Source organism: Melanostigma gelatinosum (assembly GCF_949748355.1).
Source record: "Melanostigma gelatinosum genome assembly, chromosome: 1".
NCBI classification, from domain to species: domain Eukaryota; kingdom Metazoa; phylum Chordata; class Actinopteri; order Perciformes; family Zoarcidae; genus Melanostigma; species Melanostigma gelatinosum.
The window spans coordinates 31629097-31649567 of record NC_136634.1 but is presented as its reverse complement, the minus strand read 5'-3'; the positions used below and the strand labels follow the sequence as shown (position 1 = coordinate 31649567).

Sequence of the window (20471 nt, the reverse complement as noted above, 5' to 3'; positions counted from 1 at the left end):
TTGAATGGGATCTCTATGGAGAAAATCTTCAAATCCTGTTAAACTTCAACTTTCAAAGCCTTCTTCTTCCTGATACTTTCAGCTACAGACACCATAGTTAGACATTTCAACGCAAACGTTTTTCAGCAGTGCAGTTTAAATGCTTTCGGGCTTCAACATTTTTCAGACAGATAGTCTCCCATTTCTTAATTTTCAGCAATTTTTTCACAATTAATTTCAGCTTTCAGCATTCCAACGCATTTTCAGAAGGAAATGCTTTTTCTAGTTCTTATCCTCGTCCTCATCCTCTGCTGCTGGTGGGCTGTCATATGCATGATCCAACATTAAACTCATATCAAGCAATGCTGAGGCTGCATCTATGTGTTTCGCCTGTTGTACACGCTCGACACGTCTCTAGTACCGACTGCTGTCATGGGCCGATGAAGCTTCGGTAACCTTCTCATGTCCAAGTTTTAGAGACGGAGACCAGTCTGGATTATCGGCATCTTGGAGAGTAGAGGGTTTACCTGAAACAGTTTGTAATAAACATTGAAATACAATTTTACCGAAGTAGTCTTATCGGATTAATTTATATTTCCTTTATTAAATACTGTTCACAAACAAATTAGTAAATAAAATCACTGACCACTTATAAAGTGATCCGCACATACTCTAGTGTACGCCAAATTCCATTCCTTTATATCTCGAGAGATGCGTGACAGCCATTTCTCGCAACGTCGCTTGGATAGCTCCTTCGTGTCATTTCCTTGATGTGTAATGACCGCTGGCAAACGAAAGAATGATTTCTTGTCTCTATCAGCTCTGCTGCCACAACCAAAGACAGCACAAAAGTTCACCATGATCGACAGGTTATGCGACTCAGTCGTGCATGCCAGTGGCTTTGTGTGTACTCCAACATGGCCGACAGCTAAAACTGTGACGTCACACGAGACCACTCTATTACACAGAAAATTATGATTTTCTACAAAACGGTGTTTGTTGTCAAATCTAAGAGCCAATCAGCTCTTTGATCCGGCGACAGCCAGGCGTTTCCCACCATGCCCTGGGTCATGCAGTCGGTGGAGAGCAACTGCAGCGCCTGGCTCTAAAAACTGGGGCCGCCTCGCTCTCGTGAGGTCATCGTTGACCACGTGCATGACGTCAGAGCAAGTCACAGAGCACGTTGTGCGCCGATCGCTGGTGATCGATTCTGCGCAGGACTGGCTTATCTCAAACGAGCCTAATCTGATCTCTGACTGCAGGTTCTTTGATGATGTAGTAACGGTGCTTTGACCTTTGTGACCTGGTGGAGTAACGGTGCTCTGACCTTTGTGACCTGGTGGAGCAACGATGCTCTGACCTTTGTGACCTGGTGGAGTAACGGTGCTCTGACCTTTGTGACCTGGTGGAGTAACGGTGCTCTGACCTTCGTGACCTGGTGGAGTAACGGTGCTTTCTGGTCCACAACAATGAAGAATCTTTGGATTTTATTCTTTTGCTCACCGATGCAGAGGAGGAAGGGCTGTCTAGCATCAACTTCGTCTTGGAATGTAGTGAGGCTGGCTCCTTCCTGTAGTTTGAATGACACAGATTAATATACTTATAGCATAGCATAATAACCAGTCAGATTTATTCCTGTCGTCCTATACCGATGGCAGGGGGACAAACAGACTGTGACCTGGGTGGGTCGGGTCCTTGCTGATGTTGCTCGCCTTCTTGTGTAGACGGCTAGCATATACAGTGTCCAAAGTCGGGAGCTTGGTTCCTACGATCCTCTAAGCTGTTTTAACTACCCGGGCCAGGTCTCTCCGGTTCTCTGCTGTGCATCACACAGTGGTAATAAATATCTGAGATTCAATTAAAATTTTTCTTTTGTATATATGGTGATGTATTTATATATTAATATGACATCAGTGTGATGTCCATATTCTGATCCCGGTTTGTCCTGAAAAAGAAAACATGGAAATGATACAAGAGTTTGTTTTTGCATACTTTATGTATTAACATGAAAACTCCTCACTTCACACATTTTGCTTCACTACTCCACCTTCATTGTTTTTGTCTGTTTCTTAATCAACGTGATGCCTGCATTTATATAAATACACCATCAAATAAGTTCAGGCCCCACATTGATAATACATATACCATCAAATACGTTCAGGCATCACATTGATAATATATATACCATCAAATAAGGGCTGCACAGTGGTGTAGTGGCTAGCAATGTCACCTCACAGCAAGAGTTTGTGTGGAGTTTGCACGTTCTCCCCTTGGCAGCATGGGTTCCCTCCGGGTTCTCCGGCTTCCTCCCACAGTCCAAAGACATGCAGCTTAGGTTATTTGTACCCTGCCTTGCCCAATGTCAGCTGGGATCGGCTCCAGTTTAATAATAAATATATACTTTGATATTGTCACGACCCGGCTCAAAAGGCCGTAACATGAGGGAGACAAGACGAGTTAAAAGTAGTGATGTTACGAGATGTGCCGACGCTTCGAAGCGTGTGTCGAGTAATGGAGGGGGCGTTTCCTCGAAGCGCGTATCGAGGCTTGCTTCATTTAGGGGAGGAGCCACAAATGATGACGTCCGAAGCCTCGCTGCCCGGCTGTACCACGTGACTGCTTCGGTAAGTGGTTCAGAGTTTGCCGGGAGGTTTGACAGCAATATAAACCACTCAGGCTCCATTCAAAATGTGGGTTGTTGGTGGAGAGTTGCAGTTAGTTGAGAGTTTGGATAGTTTGGAGAGAGAGAGATAGTTTGGAGAGTTAGAGTGAGGAGAGAAGGATAGGTGATAAGATGGAGCCAGCTAGGAAGAGGAGGATTTCCCCTGTGTGGGAACACTTTGATTTGATAACTCCTAATAAGGTAAGCTAAAGCTAACTCTATTTCAGAGACATTAGGTTTGCTTATCAAGAACTGTATTTTTCACAGTTTCTTCTTTTATTCAAAGGTGAGGTGTTTATTGTGCTCCAAGGAGTTGGGGTACAATAACAACACCTCATCCATGCTAAGGCATTACCGTGCCTTGCATGAGAATAAGGAGGAAACTGGAGCTTCACCCAGCCATGGTAAGTCATTACAATATTACAAATGCACCATCACAATTTTTCCCTGTTCACTTTTGTTTATTGTGCAAATAAAGACAGGTAACAGACACTGTATTTATTCTCTTTTAACCAGCCACCAGAAAACAAGAGCTGGATGAAGCCCTCGTCTCCATGATAGTGAAGGACACACAGCCCTTCAGTATTGTGGATGATGTTGGATTCAGGGCATTTGTGTCCAAACTGGATCCCGATTTAAAGTAATAGGATTTTTCAGCCAAACAAAAGCCACCGAAGCAATAAAACGACTGACCTCCGAGTGTGCCACCATTATACGGGCAAAACAAAGCAGAGAGGAAATCCCCCAGGCTTCCACCTCTCATGATGTCACAGGAGGTAATCTATTATTTTACATTTTGAGATTGATTATTCCGATGAGAACACTTAGTAACATGATCTGTGGTTTCCTCTTATGTAGCAAACTGTGGCATCGTTTAGACACCAGCGTCATGGAGGCACGGAAGACTCAAAATGTAACAGCAGATGCCACTGTGGAGGTCCAGCGCTACCTTTCCGAGCCAAATATAAGCAGGCTGGAAAAGCCTCTGGAGTACTGGGAGAGGAAAAAATTCCTGTATGAAAATGTATATAGACTTGCTCTTGCGTTTTTGTGCACGCCAGCATCTTCTGTACCCTGTGAAAGGGTGTTTTCAAAGGCCGGAGAGGTTGTGTCAAAAAAAGGAATCGTTTAAAACCAAACACTGTTGAGAAACTGTTATTTCTGAATAAAAATGAATAAAATGTCCCGTGTCCTGTACATCACTGTCCAAGTTCCACAAGCATATTCAGTCCCCTCTTCCTAGTTCCACAAGCACTTTCACTGTCCTCTGCCTGCTTAAGCCCATGCCATTTTCCTAAAGTGACATAATAACATCATTACACAACCTGCCATATCATATGATACTACCATTTTGGGAAAATTTACACACACAGAATACATTCAAAAAATATTTTATTATGCACATATGTGATCATTTATGTACAGAAATGATTTGGTCATACATTTTTGTAATTCATAGTCATTCCCAACAGCCATAACAGACACAACAATTCAATGCATCACATTATGTGGTTCAGATACAGCTGCCTGTGATTATACACTTGGCCAGTAGGTGGTATCGTGTGCACATGAAGCTTCAAGAAATGAACCCTTTCTCGAACCAATTGGCTGAAGTGGTTCGATGCCTCATGAGGCTTCATCTCGCCATCACTAGTTAAAAGTAATAAATACCGTACACATTTATTTAATGAACCAATAACTGAACTAAACAAATAATCAAAACAAAGCAGCAGCCAAGTCCTCCAAACAGGAGGCAGGGAGGAGAGGCACGGGGAGGCCCAGCCAAAGAAGAGTCGGAGAGGAGCGGGGAGGCCCCCAGCCGAAGAAGAGGGGAAGCCTTTATAGTTGGGACCAAACCAGGCTCAGGTGTTGCCCATCAGTGGCCGATCAACATCCTGAAAGACAAACTGAGAGGAAACAGGACACAGACCCCTGGTGGAAGGGAGGGGTCATCACAATATGTACTGGGCACTATTCGTAAAAATTAACTAATCCAAGCAATAGGTCAAACATTAAGTTTGCTTGACAAAGGATTTATTTAAAGATGTGTTTACAATGTGCTTTCGAGGCTGGCATTGAACCAGAACAAAAGATAACAGCAGAACAATAACACATAAATACAATAAATACTTAGAAAAATCTGATTCAAAATACCCAATATGAACAGCAATACAAGTTAAAATTGGAGAAAATAAAAAAAAACAAGTTCATGAATAATAGATTTGAAAGGTAATTAAAGTAATGAATTAGCAGCCTACGTTTTTCAGGTGGGATGGTGTACAGTCCAGGAGCCCTCACTGAAAACCAGCCTTCTTCTGCTGGAGCCGTCAGGCTTCACAGTTGAATACATTCAGAGAGAAGACCTAAAAGCAGACCCTGAATATCTCACAGGCTGCAGGAGGATTTTGCACTATGTCTGTCAGTGGTTTTTTTATTGGTCAGGAGTCAGAAAGGTGTCACAAGTTCCTAATTAAATATCTCCAATAGGTGCTATTGTGTTACGTGATGGATGTAACTTAACGTGTTGGTGGACCCGAGTCAGAAAAACGTTTCAGCAGCAACATATAGCCATGCAGATGGATTTGCAAAAATTGCTCCCGTAGCTGTGCCTATGGTGTATGAATGTGATAGAATCTGATAGGCAGGTGTCACTTAGCCCCTGCCATCAGTGTATGAATGGGTGAATGATGACAAGTAGTGTGAAAGCGCTTTAAGTGGTCAGAAAGACTAGAAAAGCACGATACAAGTACAGTCCATTTACCATTTGGTTTTGTGAGCCGAAGTTTTAAAGTATCGGCCTCTAAAATGTCTGCTGTCGCCCAAACACAGCGAAGGTGAAAAAGGAATTTTTGCTGACGGCATTCAAAGCATTTGCTCAGTAGAAAGTACTGTCAATGGTCGCTGAGACACATGAGAACAAGTTGTGACAAAGATATCGTTTTACCTTGCAACCTAATCGAGCTATAGTGGCTCATGGATGCTAACCTTGCACGGCAGCAACTGGGACACACTTCACTGGGACACAAAAGAAGACGGTGACACTGGGCAGCTCCCAGTATGATTGATGCGTGTAAGCTGCAGTTTCAGTCGCCATCACGCACACTTGGTGGTGGGCAGACAGAAGGCCATGGTGGGGGGGGGGACCAGGATGTCGGTGAAGATGGGCCGGTATCCCGCAGGCAGAGGGGGGGCGCTCTGCTCCAGCAAGTCCAGCACAGCCCCTCTCATGTCCCTGGAGACATCCCCACGGATATCCAGCAGGACAGACACATGCTCTTCACTGAGGGGAAATAAAAAAACATGGTCATAAAGAGCACAATATTACAAAATGTTTCATGTTTTTAAATGATAATGTTGGCTTTTCAAAATAACCCTTTTGACTGAACACCATTAATATTAAATAATTTTTACTATTAGCATGGAGGACTGAAAAGCAGGTGAGGTCAGATTACCTGATGTCGGGGTACTTGGCTGCGAGTCCAGAAACTTCCAGAGTGAGCATACCGGGGTCTTTCAGTCGGATGAAGTCAGCGAGGACGGGTAGTAAGGACAAAGGATTCACTTCAGGTACTGAGCCTTCACCCTCCTGCAGACAGGTACGTAATGAGTTTGATTTATATGGGCCCAAGCAGCAACCTGTCTCGGGGAGAAAGCCTCAACAGGAACTTGTCGGGGAGTATCTAAAATCGTAAAAGAAATATTTGTCTCTTGCAATTGTCAATAAAATTGTCTTTTAAAAGCGTAATAATGTCCAGAAGTATTCATTATTCAAATTGCTAAACATTTATTCACAAATATGAATGAGTGCGAGAGCCATGTTCTGCCTTGAATGACAAAGTCAGTCAGAGGTTGCGCGAAGCTTCAAATTCAATCCAGTGCCTTTAGCAGGAACCTAGATTAAAGCAGGACACCGTGTCTCCTCTTCTTGGGTACCAGCACAGTAACGAGAAGAAGCAGAGGGTGCTGTGTGGATTCTTTTGCAGGGCATCGTTGTTGCGTTGGGTAAACTTTGTATGAATGGACTTATTTATTACAGCCATCAGCCTTGGTGATGTGTGTGCAAATACGTGTGCACCCTAGCTGCCTTGACTTGCACCCATGAAATCCTAAGACTTCAGCGGTACACTGGATCTAGGGTTAGGAAGGGGGGAACACAGGGTGTGTGGCACACTGCGGGTATACTTTATGGGCAGAGCTACCTTGTGATTGACAGGTCGCTACCACGGCGTTGTCTGGTCTGGCAGTCGTCCATGTTATCATCTTAGAACTTTAACCCTTTCACAGTGTGTTTTTACTGCCTGAAAGTTAATGTCACATTTTTGGTCGTCTAAAATGTCAGCGTTCGGTTGTACTTTGCTCCACTCCCTCTCAAACCACTTCTGGTTTTAAAAAAACAAGATGGGCGACGGCCAAACTGCTGAACTTAAGGCTTTAAAGCTATAGTCTCTATAGAATTTTTTACGTCGACTTCTTTAACACTGATTCTACAGTAGCACATGTTAAAGTGTAATCTAAGCATTTTTCCATTGAATCAGTTAGGCTTCCCTCAACCACTGTAGTATTCATTACTTCTATAAAAGCTGTCTAACACCGTGATAATGCAAACTGTTTTTGAATCGTGACAGAAAGCGGCGGCTCCTCCTCACCAGGCCGTGGAGGATTTCTCTGAACTGCTGGTCGTCCTGAACCATCTGCTGGGCGAGCTGCCTCCTCTCCTCGGCGCTGCGACACACCAGCCTCTTCTGCATCAGAGCCCTGACGTACTCCACCACCGTCAGCCACTGGGCCTCCTCCTGCAGACGCTGCATGTTGAGCACACATGGCACAAGGTTCAGAGCAATGGCAAGGACATGTCTCTTGTAAGCAGAGTGAAGCAGCTCCAGTTAAGATGTCGGGCTACAAAACATTATGCTGCAATAAGTATTTTGGAAATATATATATCCTTGGATCATAGATAAGAGGTCGACATAGTCGTCGTGACTTTCACGCATTGGTTTGTGCACTTCGGTTTTCAAGCCTCTAGTTCGTAATTTTGCTCGTCGCCATCTTGGATTTTTTGCAACCAGTGAACGGAAGTGATCATATTTGGACGCAAAGGAGTGGCACCGTGGTAGAAACACCGTGTACGGCTCTGGCAACAACCTGTCAATCACAAGGTAGAAAATTCAAGAGCTATTGGTTTGCCTTCTAAAATGATTTCAGCTGACACTGAGCCAAAAGCATAAATGGGCAAAAGTTTTGAGTTCATAATTTACGTAGCCATACGATGAATTCCTGGTTTGATAAATATTCATACATTTGGACGACAGTGGGCATATTTGTTTTTTTGAGGTATTCAAGAAATAAATAATCTTATACCACATAATGTACATTAACACACATGGAGAAACTATTTGGGGTAACAAGAAGGTTCTTCAGCTGCAACCACAGAAGAACCTTTGGATAATATATTGTCAAAAACAGCTCTACTGCTGAGAAACGTCTGTGCAACTGAAATAGCATCTACACAGTGCAGACAGATTCAGAGCCAAGCGGTGACCTGTCTGCAGGGTGGTCGAACGCGGCCGTGCATCTCCAGGTGGCGCTCGAGGACGCGGCAGAGTTTGGGGGTGGGGTCTCCCTGGACCAGCCAGGATCGGGTCAGCAGGCCCGGGAGGAAGGGCTGGAGGTCCAGCAGGAGCTGATCCATCACCAGGCAACACGCCCGTCTCACCGCCCGGTCCAGCGCTGCCAGGGGGTTTGGAGGAGTCCGAGAGAACTGTCCCGCCGAGCGGGACGACTGCTGCTTCTGCAGACTCTCTGTGGACTTTCTGTATCGAAAACGAAGGACAACGTGGATTTGATTCAGGCCTGTTTGTTGTTGTATTTTGTCAATTCTTGTAATGTGCTGGGAGGACTACTACACAGACAGGCCTCCATTCTTTTTACATAATCTACGTACAATATATGGACATGACCTCAATCATTGATAGTTATCGACTTATTGTACGATAAATGGACATGACCTCGACCTTTTTTGCGGACCTCAAGAAACGGATCCTTATTTACAGTATGAAGTACCTCTCCCAGAGCATGGAAACAAAGTCAATCTAGTAATCCATTATGTGTGTCCAAAATGAAGCTTTGAAAGCTGCCATTGTCTCACTTGAGGATGATGCAGTTGCTGATGGATGCCAGCAGATAGTGGAAGTAGAACTTGTTTTTGTTGTTGCTCAGATCCCTGCGATGCTCTTTCCCAAATTCCACCAGAGCTTCTCGAAACCTGTGATGTGAAGGAATGGAGGTGAATGAAAGGGTGTGTGGGTGTCTGTGCTATTTTGGCCGCCTCAACCATGTAACCTTTTGATATGCAGGTAAAGCAAAGTTCAATATTTGAAAACACTACTTCACAATTGTGTGAATGGGAAACAGGATGCGCTGTCAGGGGGTGAAAGAAAGGGGACTGTCAGACTACAATTAGTGAAGCGTCCACTGATAACGGGTATAAGGGAAATCAGGAAAAAAGCATGCAGAGGGCTGTAATTTATGATGGCCAAGGGATTAAGAAGGGCCAGGGAGCCTAGGTTTTGCCGCACATAAACATGCACAACTCAACCAAGCTCATCTCAGGTGGATTTGCTTGTCAACTGACTCTCTGTCCCAGACACTTCGTTGTTCCCTTGAGAGTAGGTGGGTAAGCATAGAGGCCTAGGAGCCTGGGTAAAGATAGATGGGGGAGGTGAAGCAGATGTTCAAGTAATGCAGGTTTTCTAACGGATGGGAAACACGAGCCGGTCACGGTGACCTGCTGCCACTGACGCTAAATCAGAGGAAGGCGAGTGGGGAAATAGACTCTGATTAATCGAAGTTACCCAAACCTAGAGCAGAATGAAGGTATGAAGTGATGTACATTGCTATTGTGAAGTTAGTTGATTCAGGGACAACTCGGTTTACTTGTACTCTGTGTGATGCAAATAAACCTGCGTGGACTGAACAAAAATCCAATCTTTCTTGTGTTCTGTGGGTGTTCGTTACGGAGTTCCGATTAGTGAGATTTGTGAGTCAGATAGAGAACAGTTACTGAGCCAGCCGTTAGGAATTGAGTTTTAACTAAAAGTCAGAAAGTCAAAGAAGGCAACTGTGGCTAAGCGGAAAGCAGGGCCGTCCTTCAATCAGAGGATCGGCTGTTCGATCCCCGTGGCTGTGCCTACGGTATATGAATGATAGAATCTGAATTGTAAGTCGCTTTGGATAAAAGCATCTGCTAAATGACTGTACTGTGCCTGTACATGTAATGTAATGTAATCATCAAGAACGAAAAGCAACCACTCCAAGTGAAAGTAAAGGCTTTCCCCTTGCTGTTGTATACTGGGGAAAAAAGGCTGACAGGCAACCTGCACCAAACCACACCTGTTTAGGAGGTTCTCCATCTCATACAGGCCCATCTGTATCGTCTGATCTCGCAGGGACTCTCCGATCATCCGAGCCACCCGGGCGTTCTCCTCCAGCATCTGCCATGGTTCCATTAAGCAGATCCACCAAACACATGATATAATATGATGCTGCTGCTGCGGGTAACGTGATGCTATGATGCGGTAGATCAATTGCTGAGAGTAGGTTTCAAAACAGAAGAAGACAAAGTTCACTCTTCAGGTCACGACCCAGAGCTAGAGGCCAAAGACGTCGACAAAGCATTTTAAGTGCGAACTGGAGGTCATGTTGTATTACAGCCAAAAGGTCAATAGGGGTTCCCACTCTTTTCTAGAGATCCTTTCCAGGACATTTCCAGTGATGAGCTAGCTGGTATGATAGACAAGGATAATATGTTATTCTCTGTGGAAGTCTGATTTAAATGATGTGCAGTCTGTGGCTATAACTTCTCCATGAAATCATCTCTTAAATGATTAGAAATTTTGACAAATTTATTCAAAGTTAGAGATGAGTTCGCTAGGATTATTAACTGCCACAGACTCTTTATCAGTTCATCACTCATACATACATACATTCATCAGCCCCTTAACGAGTAATATTAAATAGAGTCTTTTACGAGACATTGCATGTCATGCAATGGTCCATTTTACTTCAACAATGCAATGTTAGCAAAGTTTTAAAAAGTACCGCTAGCCGGTGTTTTGGGCTCCCATTGATTTTTTTGACCCCGGTTTTCAATTCAGTACTATCCAATTCTCTCGACACACATTTGTAACCATTGCTCCAAGCCACCGTTAATCACAAACCTTACAAACGTTGCAGGCAAAACAAGCTAGCCTGCGTGTCACCTTTAGCCACGGAACCGAACTTGCTAACCAATTTTGACATTATTAAACCATTGTTGGGGTCTGACCAAATGGCTTCAACATGTGCTGTGAACAAAGAGAATCAGGCCTTCACTGTGTCAAGCAAAGGTTTCATCCTGATTTGTAGTTTGATGGGAGCAAAGGAATGTCACACTAGGGTGTAAATTCCCCCCCCCCCAAAAAAAACCATGGTCACCTGAATGCACCGCTGCAATCTCATTGGCCGAAGGCCAAGAGACCCCAGGACCCCTGTGGTTCAACCACTGTCCAACAAAAGTGCCTGCAGATCACACCTCCTTGCTTTTTCCCTTCGACCTCCGTCGAACAGGGAGCACACACAACGCTCTCTTCGCCCGGACCTTCGTCCTGGACACATGAAGACACATCGGCCTCTCCTCCCCCCTCCAGCACGACGGAGGCCACGAGCAAGCAACGGCCCCTCAAACCCTGACAAGCCATTTCGCTGTACGAAACAGCCGTGTTCCACGCTGAGTAAAGGCCCACTCAGCCCGCCAGACGAATCCGCATCAGCGATCCGTTCTCCGCTTTTCGCTTCTTTTTCTTTTTGGTGCACACTCCCGCAGGAAGACGTCTAATCCTCTCCTGACCGATGATTACCGGGAGAAGTGCCTGCCTAAGTTAAACTGTCCTCCCTGCAGCGAGGATAGAGCACGTCTGCGTTTCGCTCCAGAGCGAGCCACGCCACGACAACACAGCGCCGGCAAAGCCGCGTTGCAAGCAAGCTCCCCCTGCTCCCCCTTCTTGCCGAGGAAAAAGGACCACTTTGCCACGAACACTTCAACGTTGCAACGAAGCATCGACAAGTAAGATTCTTGGCATCTGGGCATAGCTTAGCTTAAATTAACGTAAGTTTAATTTAGGTCATTCATTTATATGTTGATATTCCCGTGTTTTTGTGTGTTTAAGTTACTGTCGCATGATATTGAGATATTGCGCAACTCCTTACGGAGCAGAGAAGTTCCGTTGCATTGTGTATGAACTGCTATGACTGTTTGCTTGGGATTTATTCGATTTATTTTCATTTGTTTTATTACACTTCGTGTAGTATTCTCTCCTCATTAAATCAGCTCTGTGAGTGAAGTGTGGAATCTCGGCTATCGTACATAACTGCTGGCAGTTCTACCGACAACGGCACGTTGTGTACGATACGGCCAACTTCCCCATTCTCACTACAACGCGGACCGCACGCAGAAGTTTGATTCATGACCCCCACCTTTGCTCTCTTTCTTATCTCTGCCCCTGGGGAAACCCCGTTCAAACGATCGCCTCACATCACGTGCTGCCCAGGCACACGTGATTACATACAGCAGTCTCACTGCCATTCTGTCCGAGTCACTCGACTCCGCCATCTGGTGGTAGTTTAGCTGTAGTATCTTAAGGCCCCTCCCCTTTTGGCCCGCGTCACTCGACGCCGCCATCTTTGTAGTCTTTAGCGGTAGCTGTAAGACTCCCCTTCCTTTTCACCCACATACCCACACACACACATACACACACATAGACATACACACACAGACATACACCCTCATCCATTTTATTCATTCTTTAGTTTAGGTTAGGCATATAAAATTGTATGATAACGTTTGTTGGTTGCAATATTATAATTGATTTGATCATTTATTATTTTGATTTAATAAACTCTGTTATACTTTAAGGAGCAGTCGTCTGTGATTACTTGTGCATATGTATTTGATGAACCTGTATGTAGTAACCTGTGCTCGAACTTAAAACCTTCACTGTCACTGAATGTATAGTCATACGCAGACTATTGACATTATGAGTGACTACTAATTATGAGACTTAGTTTTATCGTTTGGTTATTGGTCCCTGTTCGCAGGGTGGTGCCCCGTTGTTATTAATAATCATTAATAATTGTTACATACATCAATAATTCTATTGATGTCAAGAATTCAGTTTCTTAAATGCTGATAACCCAAACACGCCTTTACGTTCCCAACACCATTTAAAACAAGTTGGGAAGAAAGCAGTGTTATGTAATGTCATCCAACCTGCACATGACTTGTTCACAGCATTTCCACAACATGACCATACTAACCAATACTACCATTTGAGGGTTAATATGATCCTGAACATAACTTATAAATTCATGTGGCAGTGTGATCTGTTTTGGGGAGCTCTGATAGCCTAGTACTCAGCCAATATAAACATTGTTTTTGGATTATCAGGTTTCCAGGTTGTTTCCAGGAGGCGTTGGAACTGTGACAATATCATCACCATCACCAAACTGGACACTCTTCACACCTTGTCTGGATGTTGAGATACTTTGCACAATTGAGTTGCATTCCACAACCCTCCAGTTTATCTGGGAGGGTAAAAAGCTGGTCCAGCAGCTCTAGAACCAGGATAAGAATGTCCAATGGTCCAGCTGCATGTGAGATGAATCAGACTTATGAAGGAAGAGATCAGATGCATTCTTCCTACTAGATGTCAAAAGAGATTGACGAGGTTCCGGGTTTTATTAAAGAAATGTATGGTTGGTGTGTGTGTGTGTTTACCTGTGTGATGATAGTGGGCAAGCTGGTCTGGTAGAAACCTTCATGGTCTGTATCTGGTTCCTGGTCTCTCTGCCAGTCTTGCAACTCCACTTGTAGGGCTTTGTGCATCCACTCTGATACACTCTTCTAGAACAGCAACAACATGAACACACTGAATCAGTATAACACAGGTAGTTCCACTACATGTCCTAGCACTTTAACATGGTTCCGAGCAACTTTCAATTTCAATATCACCATTTTTGTAAACAGATAATATCCATCAAATTGTTGGAAAATGTGATATCGTGGCGGTCCAACACAAAATGTGTAGTCGTACGTACTTCCAGACGGTGGACTCACCCGAACACTCTGCACGTATTTGTTCTGCAGCTGCTCCAGTCCCTCGGTGGAGATGAGAGGCCCTAGTTCCACTTTCTCCATCTCGGTCACCAGCGCTGGATGACCCATCATGTCTGGGCTGCCAAAACATCATCATCACAATCTGAGCTTGAAAAAAAAATGTTTTCTCCATATATATATTTTTAAATCATTTAGCCGGGAGGTAGTCGAAGGTGGATTCGGGCTTTTCCACTGTAACAGAATATGTCTACGGCCTATGAGCGAGGCAAAGGCCACAGCATCACAATCTTTCTCAGTGAGACTGGCTGGTATAAGGGGAACGCCAAAGATGGCTATCAAGTAGCAGTGAACTACCAAGTATGAGGTATTAAAGTTAAGCTCCGGAAGTTCAACCTGCCTCAGGAGCTGCTGATTCTGTTTTACTCCACCATCATCCAGTCTGTTCTCTGTTCCATAACTGTGTGGTTTGGATCGGCCATCAAACAGGACAGAAACAGACTACAACGGATTGTCAGGTCTGCAGAGAGAATCATTGGTTCGAGCCTGCCCTCCATCCTGGACTTGTTCTCCTCCAGAGTCAGGACACGGGCAGGAAAGATCACTGCAGACCCTTCACACCCTGGACACAAGCTGTTCCAACTCCTCCCCTCTGGTAGGCGCTACAGAGCTCTGTATGCCAAAACCACCAGACACAGGAAGAGCTTCTTTCCACTGGCTGTCACTCTGATGAACAATTAATCAGTCATACTGCACCTCCATTTGCACTATTACCACCATTCTGCACTAATATCTCAAATCCATTGTTCTTCATGTTCATGTATATAATTTTGTATATATATTTATATTGTACATAGTGGTTAAATGTTAAATGTTTATGCTTACCTCTGTTCTACTTAGTTGTCTTTAATGTCTTCATATTTTTCTTGTTTATTTGTATATTCTATGTTTGTACGTTGAGAGCAATGTGAAAATCTGAGTCAAATTCCGTGTATGCGTACGCATAAATGGCCAATAAAGCTGATTCTGATTTATATTTTGCAAAACATTACACAAACCGCAATAAACCCACACACAGAGGGAAAGACAAATAATGAAATAGAGTCTGTGCAGGTCATGAATCTCACCTGTTGTAGATGTGTAGCACCCAGTTGAGCACAGCAAAGATTTCACCACTCTCCAGGTCCCAGCTGCTAACCTAGGCCACAAGTATCAATGTGTATCATGAGGTGGGCACCAGTTTTAAAAATAGTTGATGAAAATGAGGATAAACCGAAAAACTCCAGTTGGTGATTGCCGTAGAGAAAACGAATATATTAATTAAGAATAGATTTGGGACAATCCATTAAAGACCATGTTTAAGTCTTATGGTTCCTATTATAATACATGTAAACTATGATCTTGGGTGACAACAAAAATAGTCCCCGTTACTGTTCTGAGACTCTCTCATCACTGACCTGTGCCAGGTGAGCGTGTAAGCAGCGGTGGCTGGCCTTCAGGTAGGCCCCCGTCAGCCGGTAGCGCGGCGGGACGCAGTGCTCCAGCAGGTGGCGCACGGTGGCCAGATCAGCCATGATGCCGTGCTGGAGAGCAGAGAGGTGGCCTGCTAGACCCGGGCCGCGCGTGTGCAGGTAGGAAACGCTGCGAAACCGTGCTGAGACCGCCTCCTCTAGTACCTGACAAAAGAAAGGTAACATACAATTAGACATGTAAAAAAAGAGAACTTGGTAAAAAAAAAAAAAAAAGTTTGGATCAGCTGGTACACGACCTGGAAGAAGCATGCTCTCCAGCAGCGAGGTCGTCCTGGGGGCAGGGGCCTGCTGGTGCCTCTGGGCCCCCCTCGCTCCTCCAGTAGAGCTCGGTCCAGGGCCTCCTCCCGCTCCACGATCCTCACTGCTGATACGAACGGCGTGGGGTTCTGTTGGGCCAGAGCCAGAGCGCTACTCACCACCGCCCACAGCTCCTTACCTGCAGTGACAGGGGGCATGACTGAGACAACGCAGCCTGGCACGGAGAATTTAATAGTGTTAACAGTGCTATTTGTGACAGTCACGTCTGTTACAAAAATTCAGAGGTGCAGAGTGCTGCGACCAATTGCTTGTTACAATTTACAAACCCACAGATACTTATCACCCAAATGCAGCTCCTCTCAACTCTGTAGAGATTTTTAGCTCATTGTTTTGGATTCCATGGCCCCCAAACAGCTGCTAACTGCAGCTACAATTGAGGTTCGCTCTTTAGCAAAATAATGTTTTTTGTCTCGTAAAAAGTTCTGACTTTAGGTTAGCTGGCCAGAACTAATCAGCAGACAGACGATGTGAGCAACTACTGTAGCTGGGGCTGGAGAACGGCCATGCTGATGTCACTACGAGTCCACTGGGTGTGCAAACAGCAAACCTTTTTGCCAACATGTTTGCTAACAACTTAATAAAGGTGAAACTATGTCAGTGGTGTGTTCTGAGCTTGTTCCGCTGCCCCCAAGTGGCCAAAAAGAAAGAAAGACAAAAGAAAATTTGCTTTAACTGTTCCCTAAGCTAGCTGAGCTCCCCATATCTTTGCAGGTGATCTGTCTGAATTCGATCTCATGATTTAGATTTAATGACAAGACTGAACAATCATCTACATTATAATATATTATGTAGCCATGTTTAGATAAAAGCAACATCAGAGAAGCATCAAGGAACAATGGGCCTCGTGCAAGAAGCACTCCTACGAACTGATTGGTTCTTAAGTGGCTTGTATGAGTCCGACACAGTTTGGTCCAGACCTGTCGTAGGAGTCACGAACAATCAGTCTGCTTTGATCCAAGCCAAACTCTTTCACTAATGGGTTGTATATTTCATTACTTGGAAGCAATTTTGAGTTTGATAACCCTATATCAATTACACTTCATAGTTAGGTTTATATTATTCAGTTTCATTCTGGTAATCAAATTATAGGCCAATATAATTCTAAATAATTCATATAGCCGAACAATATCACCATTCATTTGAATTGTATAACACTACAATATCATTATGAACATCTTATATTATTTAAGCCCCTCTTGTTGCAGTATTCGATGGCCTTGTGGTTTGTTTGCATGTTTAGGCTGGTCATTTACACATCTTATCCGTTTGACGTGGCTCACTCATACGAGCCACCGTCAGAATAAAAATACCAAAATGTTCTTGCATGAGGTTTAACGTTCTCTCAAAGCTGAGAAACCAATGAACTGTTATATGCAATGTACATTAGCAAATCTTCACAATGACTAAGCAACAACATCTTTTCAGCAGATATTCTCTCTGTTTTGTCCTCAGTAGGACCAGGTATAGTATTCTAGTACCAGTATTAATCCAATATCTGAGAAACAGACACTTTATTTGAAACCTTAATTTAAAGAAATAAAAGAATACTTAATTTGTATATATTTATCCAAAGTAGACAAACTTGTCCTATACATTGAATAGCATCTTATCACAAACGGCCATATATGAACTAGGCTGTAATAAATTATTGTCTAAAATGAGCAAAATTCAGATTTGAAAAAGGGAAAGTCTAAACCAAAGAATAAACAGAGCCTTAGTCCAAAGAAATTCTGTAGAAAGATTATGATACATATACATTTCTATATCTATACAGAAATATAGGGCACTAAACTACAAAAACATAGTTGCCATATACAGTATTTTTGCTTTTGAATAAGTCAGATTAATGAAACTGATGTCACTGTGTAAACTGTGGCCTTACCCAGGGCGTCCACCAGCTGCCCGACACCAGAGAAGTATTTGGCCACTAGCTCCTGGTCCTCTGCGCTGAGCGCGCTTCCTGCCATCCCAGCAGCCCCATGGAGCTGCCAGAGGATGTCGTCCTGCCAGTGCTCCAGATCCATCAGACGGGCGTGGGCCTCTAGGAGCCGTCGGGACTCCACCAGACGCTCCGTCTCCAACACCATGCTACGCACTGCAAAAGGGCAAGGAAGGGGAGGACGGCGGGCACACTTACATTTCTCAAACTGTCAACAACTTACAATAACCTCTTGCTGCTACTTTGGAATGTTAAAGACTGAAGTTGTTTAACGTTCCAGCAAGAATAATTCACATGTATTTAATATTTTACCATTAAACAACACACGATTCACAAAAGTGGCATTTATTGTAGGGCTGATTTGTAATATATTACCACTATTCTATCTACTCCATGTACAATATGGATCACAGTAGAATGTTCATTTAGTAAATGATGGTCCATTTAGAGTCAAGTAGACCATAAAGCAGAGTAAGCTTTAGGGCGGGGCTACCTTGTGATTGACAGGTCGTTACCACGCCATTGTCTAGTCTGGGAATTGTCTGTTTTTGTCTTACAACTTTTACCCTTTCACAGTGTCTTTTCACCTCATGAAAGTTAATCGTTACATTTTGGTCGCCTAAAAATGTCTTGAGTGTTCGGTTGTACTTAGCTCCACCCTCTCGTGTCACTTCTGGTGACGGCCAAAATGCTGAACTCAAGCCTTCAAAATATGCAGTCTGCAAACCATTACGTGACGTCACAGTGACTACGTCCACTTCTTACATACAGTCTATGGTTCTATGTTGAAAGCATTCACTGAATTCATGTGGATGGATGACTGTGCAGCATCTCACCAGAGTAAAGGCGCGGCAGGTTGCTGACAGCAGCGAGGAGCTGACGGTGGCTGACAAACACTTCTCTCAGCCTCTCCAGGGACTTCACCCCCTCTGCATTCCGACTGGACTCCAGCCCTGCTTTCTTCAAAGTGTGCGACACCTCCCTCAGCTCGACCCTGGCCTCCCGGAGCTGCTGCAGACCCCAGCCCACCCCCTCCAGGTACGACTGGACCATGGACTGGAAGGAAAGCAGCAGCACAGTGGTTACTATAACTACAATCATTTCTTCTAACGTGCACAGCTGCAACAATTTACGAGATCATTTAATAAACTGAGGTCACATTGTTTCATAATGAGTATGTGTTCATGTGTCAGTGATGTCACCTTGAGTCTGGTGTGTATGGAGGAAGTCCTTTGACTTTCTCTCTTCCTGTATTGGCTCAGTCGCTCCAGGTGCTCAGGCCGGCAGAAAACACACGACGCCCACTTCAGGGCTGCGCCGCGGGCCAAACACTCGGCCCTCTCCACCTCCGGCCACACCTTAGCCACCGGCACCGCGTCTGACAGAAAGATAGACAGAGCACAGGGGAAGAACAACCTTATTGTTCTAAAATATATGTAACTGCACCACCCAGGTGTTCTCAAATAGACGGCAAAAGGTACATGTTCGGTCTGGAGAAAACCCTAACCAATGAAATAGATTGTATATTTAATTTCAGATGCATTTCTTGGAGATAGAGCACCTCTGAAGACATAACTGCAATTTGTTGTGTTAAAAGGAAACTCAGCCATTCTACACATCCAAGTCTGTTGAAAGGTCTTGGGCTGTACCGAGTTGTATTAAGCCGTTTGTGGCTCCAGGGCAAGCTATGCAAAATTTGATAAATGTCCTCGCGTGATGTCACTTGCGTGATTGTTGAATGGCGCTGGAGTTGGAAACATGTGAGCCTACCAGACCTCCGTAGCCCTCTCCTCAAATCTGCTTGGGGCTGGCGGCCCCAGGCTACATTAGCCGCTACCATCATAACACACCTAGATCTGTAAGTCAACTGTTGGCAGTGAAGTTGCTTGACACCGTTAGCTCCGTCAGTGCTGTTGCCGTTGTTTACGTGTGCCCTGTTAGCTGCTAGCCCCCGGCTTAGCCGTCACCATGTTGAGAGCCATGTGGAGGCAATACCTCAATCACAGACATGCTCTGAATGTAGAATTTAGCACCTTTACAAACATTAGTCTCATTAAACAGTTGTGTGGGAGTGCAATGCTATCAGTGGAGTCCTCTTTTAACGACCCAACGTGTAGATTTTATTTCATGTAAATATAATATTTTGTGATTGCATATGTTTTTTGTTTGCCGATATCTTTTTTTTTTTATCCTACCACTGGAAGTCGCAAAGGTCAGAATTGTTCAGATTCTACAAAAGTGGCGTGAAAGTTCAGTGGAGAATCACATTTTTCCAGGAAATGTAAAATTACAATAAAGCCCACTGGCAACAAAGACAAGGGATTAGGGAAAAGAAGCTGAAACTATTAAACTACTAAACAAAAAAAACAATCAGCAGCTATATTTAGTTGGTTTCAGTTAGTTAGCATACAATCCTTTTACATTCACATTCATTACACTACCATGTACTTTCTATGATCATGAATATAGTGTTCATAGAAAAATGTGAAAGAGAAGTTGCTGTAATATAAATCGTAAAATCTTAGTTGTATTTTGACTTCCTTCCTTGATGTTTAGGTGATGTCTGCCAGTTAGCTCGAGCTATCTAGTGTTTCTGATTCAGTACGGTTACTGGCCTGTTGCATCATCACAGCTTTCACTAAATTTGCCCTTTTCGGTTTCTTAGAAAGCAGAAGACACTTGAGAAAAGTATTGCAGCAGCAGCACCACATAGTAGCTGGTTTGGTCTTAATACTGAGAACCCCTTCGCACTGGGGACGGCCGTGGCTCACTGGGTAGAGAGGGTTGTCCGGCAACCACAAGGCGGTTGGCGGTTCGATCCTTGGCTGCTACGTGTCCTATGCCGAAGTGTCCCTGAGCAAGACACTGAACTAGCTAGGGATGGGTTAAATGCAG

The 20471-nt window shown here is 44.2% G+C and overlaps 1 protein-coding gene across 6 annotated transcripts in view; it reads right to left on the bottom strand.

The window, feature by feature from the left end:
• Positions 1–4153: 4153 nt before the first annotated feature.
• The window catches only part of LOC306779561 (exocyst complex component 3-like protein), a 46551-nt gene continuing 30233 nt past the window's right edge, over positions 4154–20471 (bottom strand). For 2 of the 6 annotated variants that reach the window (XM_079271525.1, XM_079271526.1), the window contains exon 24: positions 18802–18954. In XM_079271525.1, the coding sequence (XP_079127651.1) occupies positions 18936–18954 (19 nt within the window). In that variant the 3' untranslated portion in view covers positions 18802–18935. Of the gene's footprint in view, positions 5922–6093; positions 6228–7287; positions 7444–8180; positions 8452–8786; positions 8904–10030; positions 10132–13451; positions 13578–13790; positions 13909–14914; positions 14986–15244; positions 15464–15555; positions 15756–17519; positions 17733–18412; positions 18633–18778; positions 18955–20471 lie in introns of those variants that run through there. The other 4 variants (XR_013772113.1, XR_013772114.1, XR_013772115.1 and 1 more) reach the window with 4 other exon arrangements.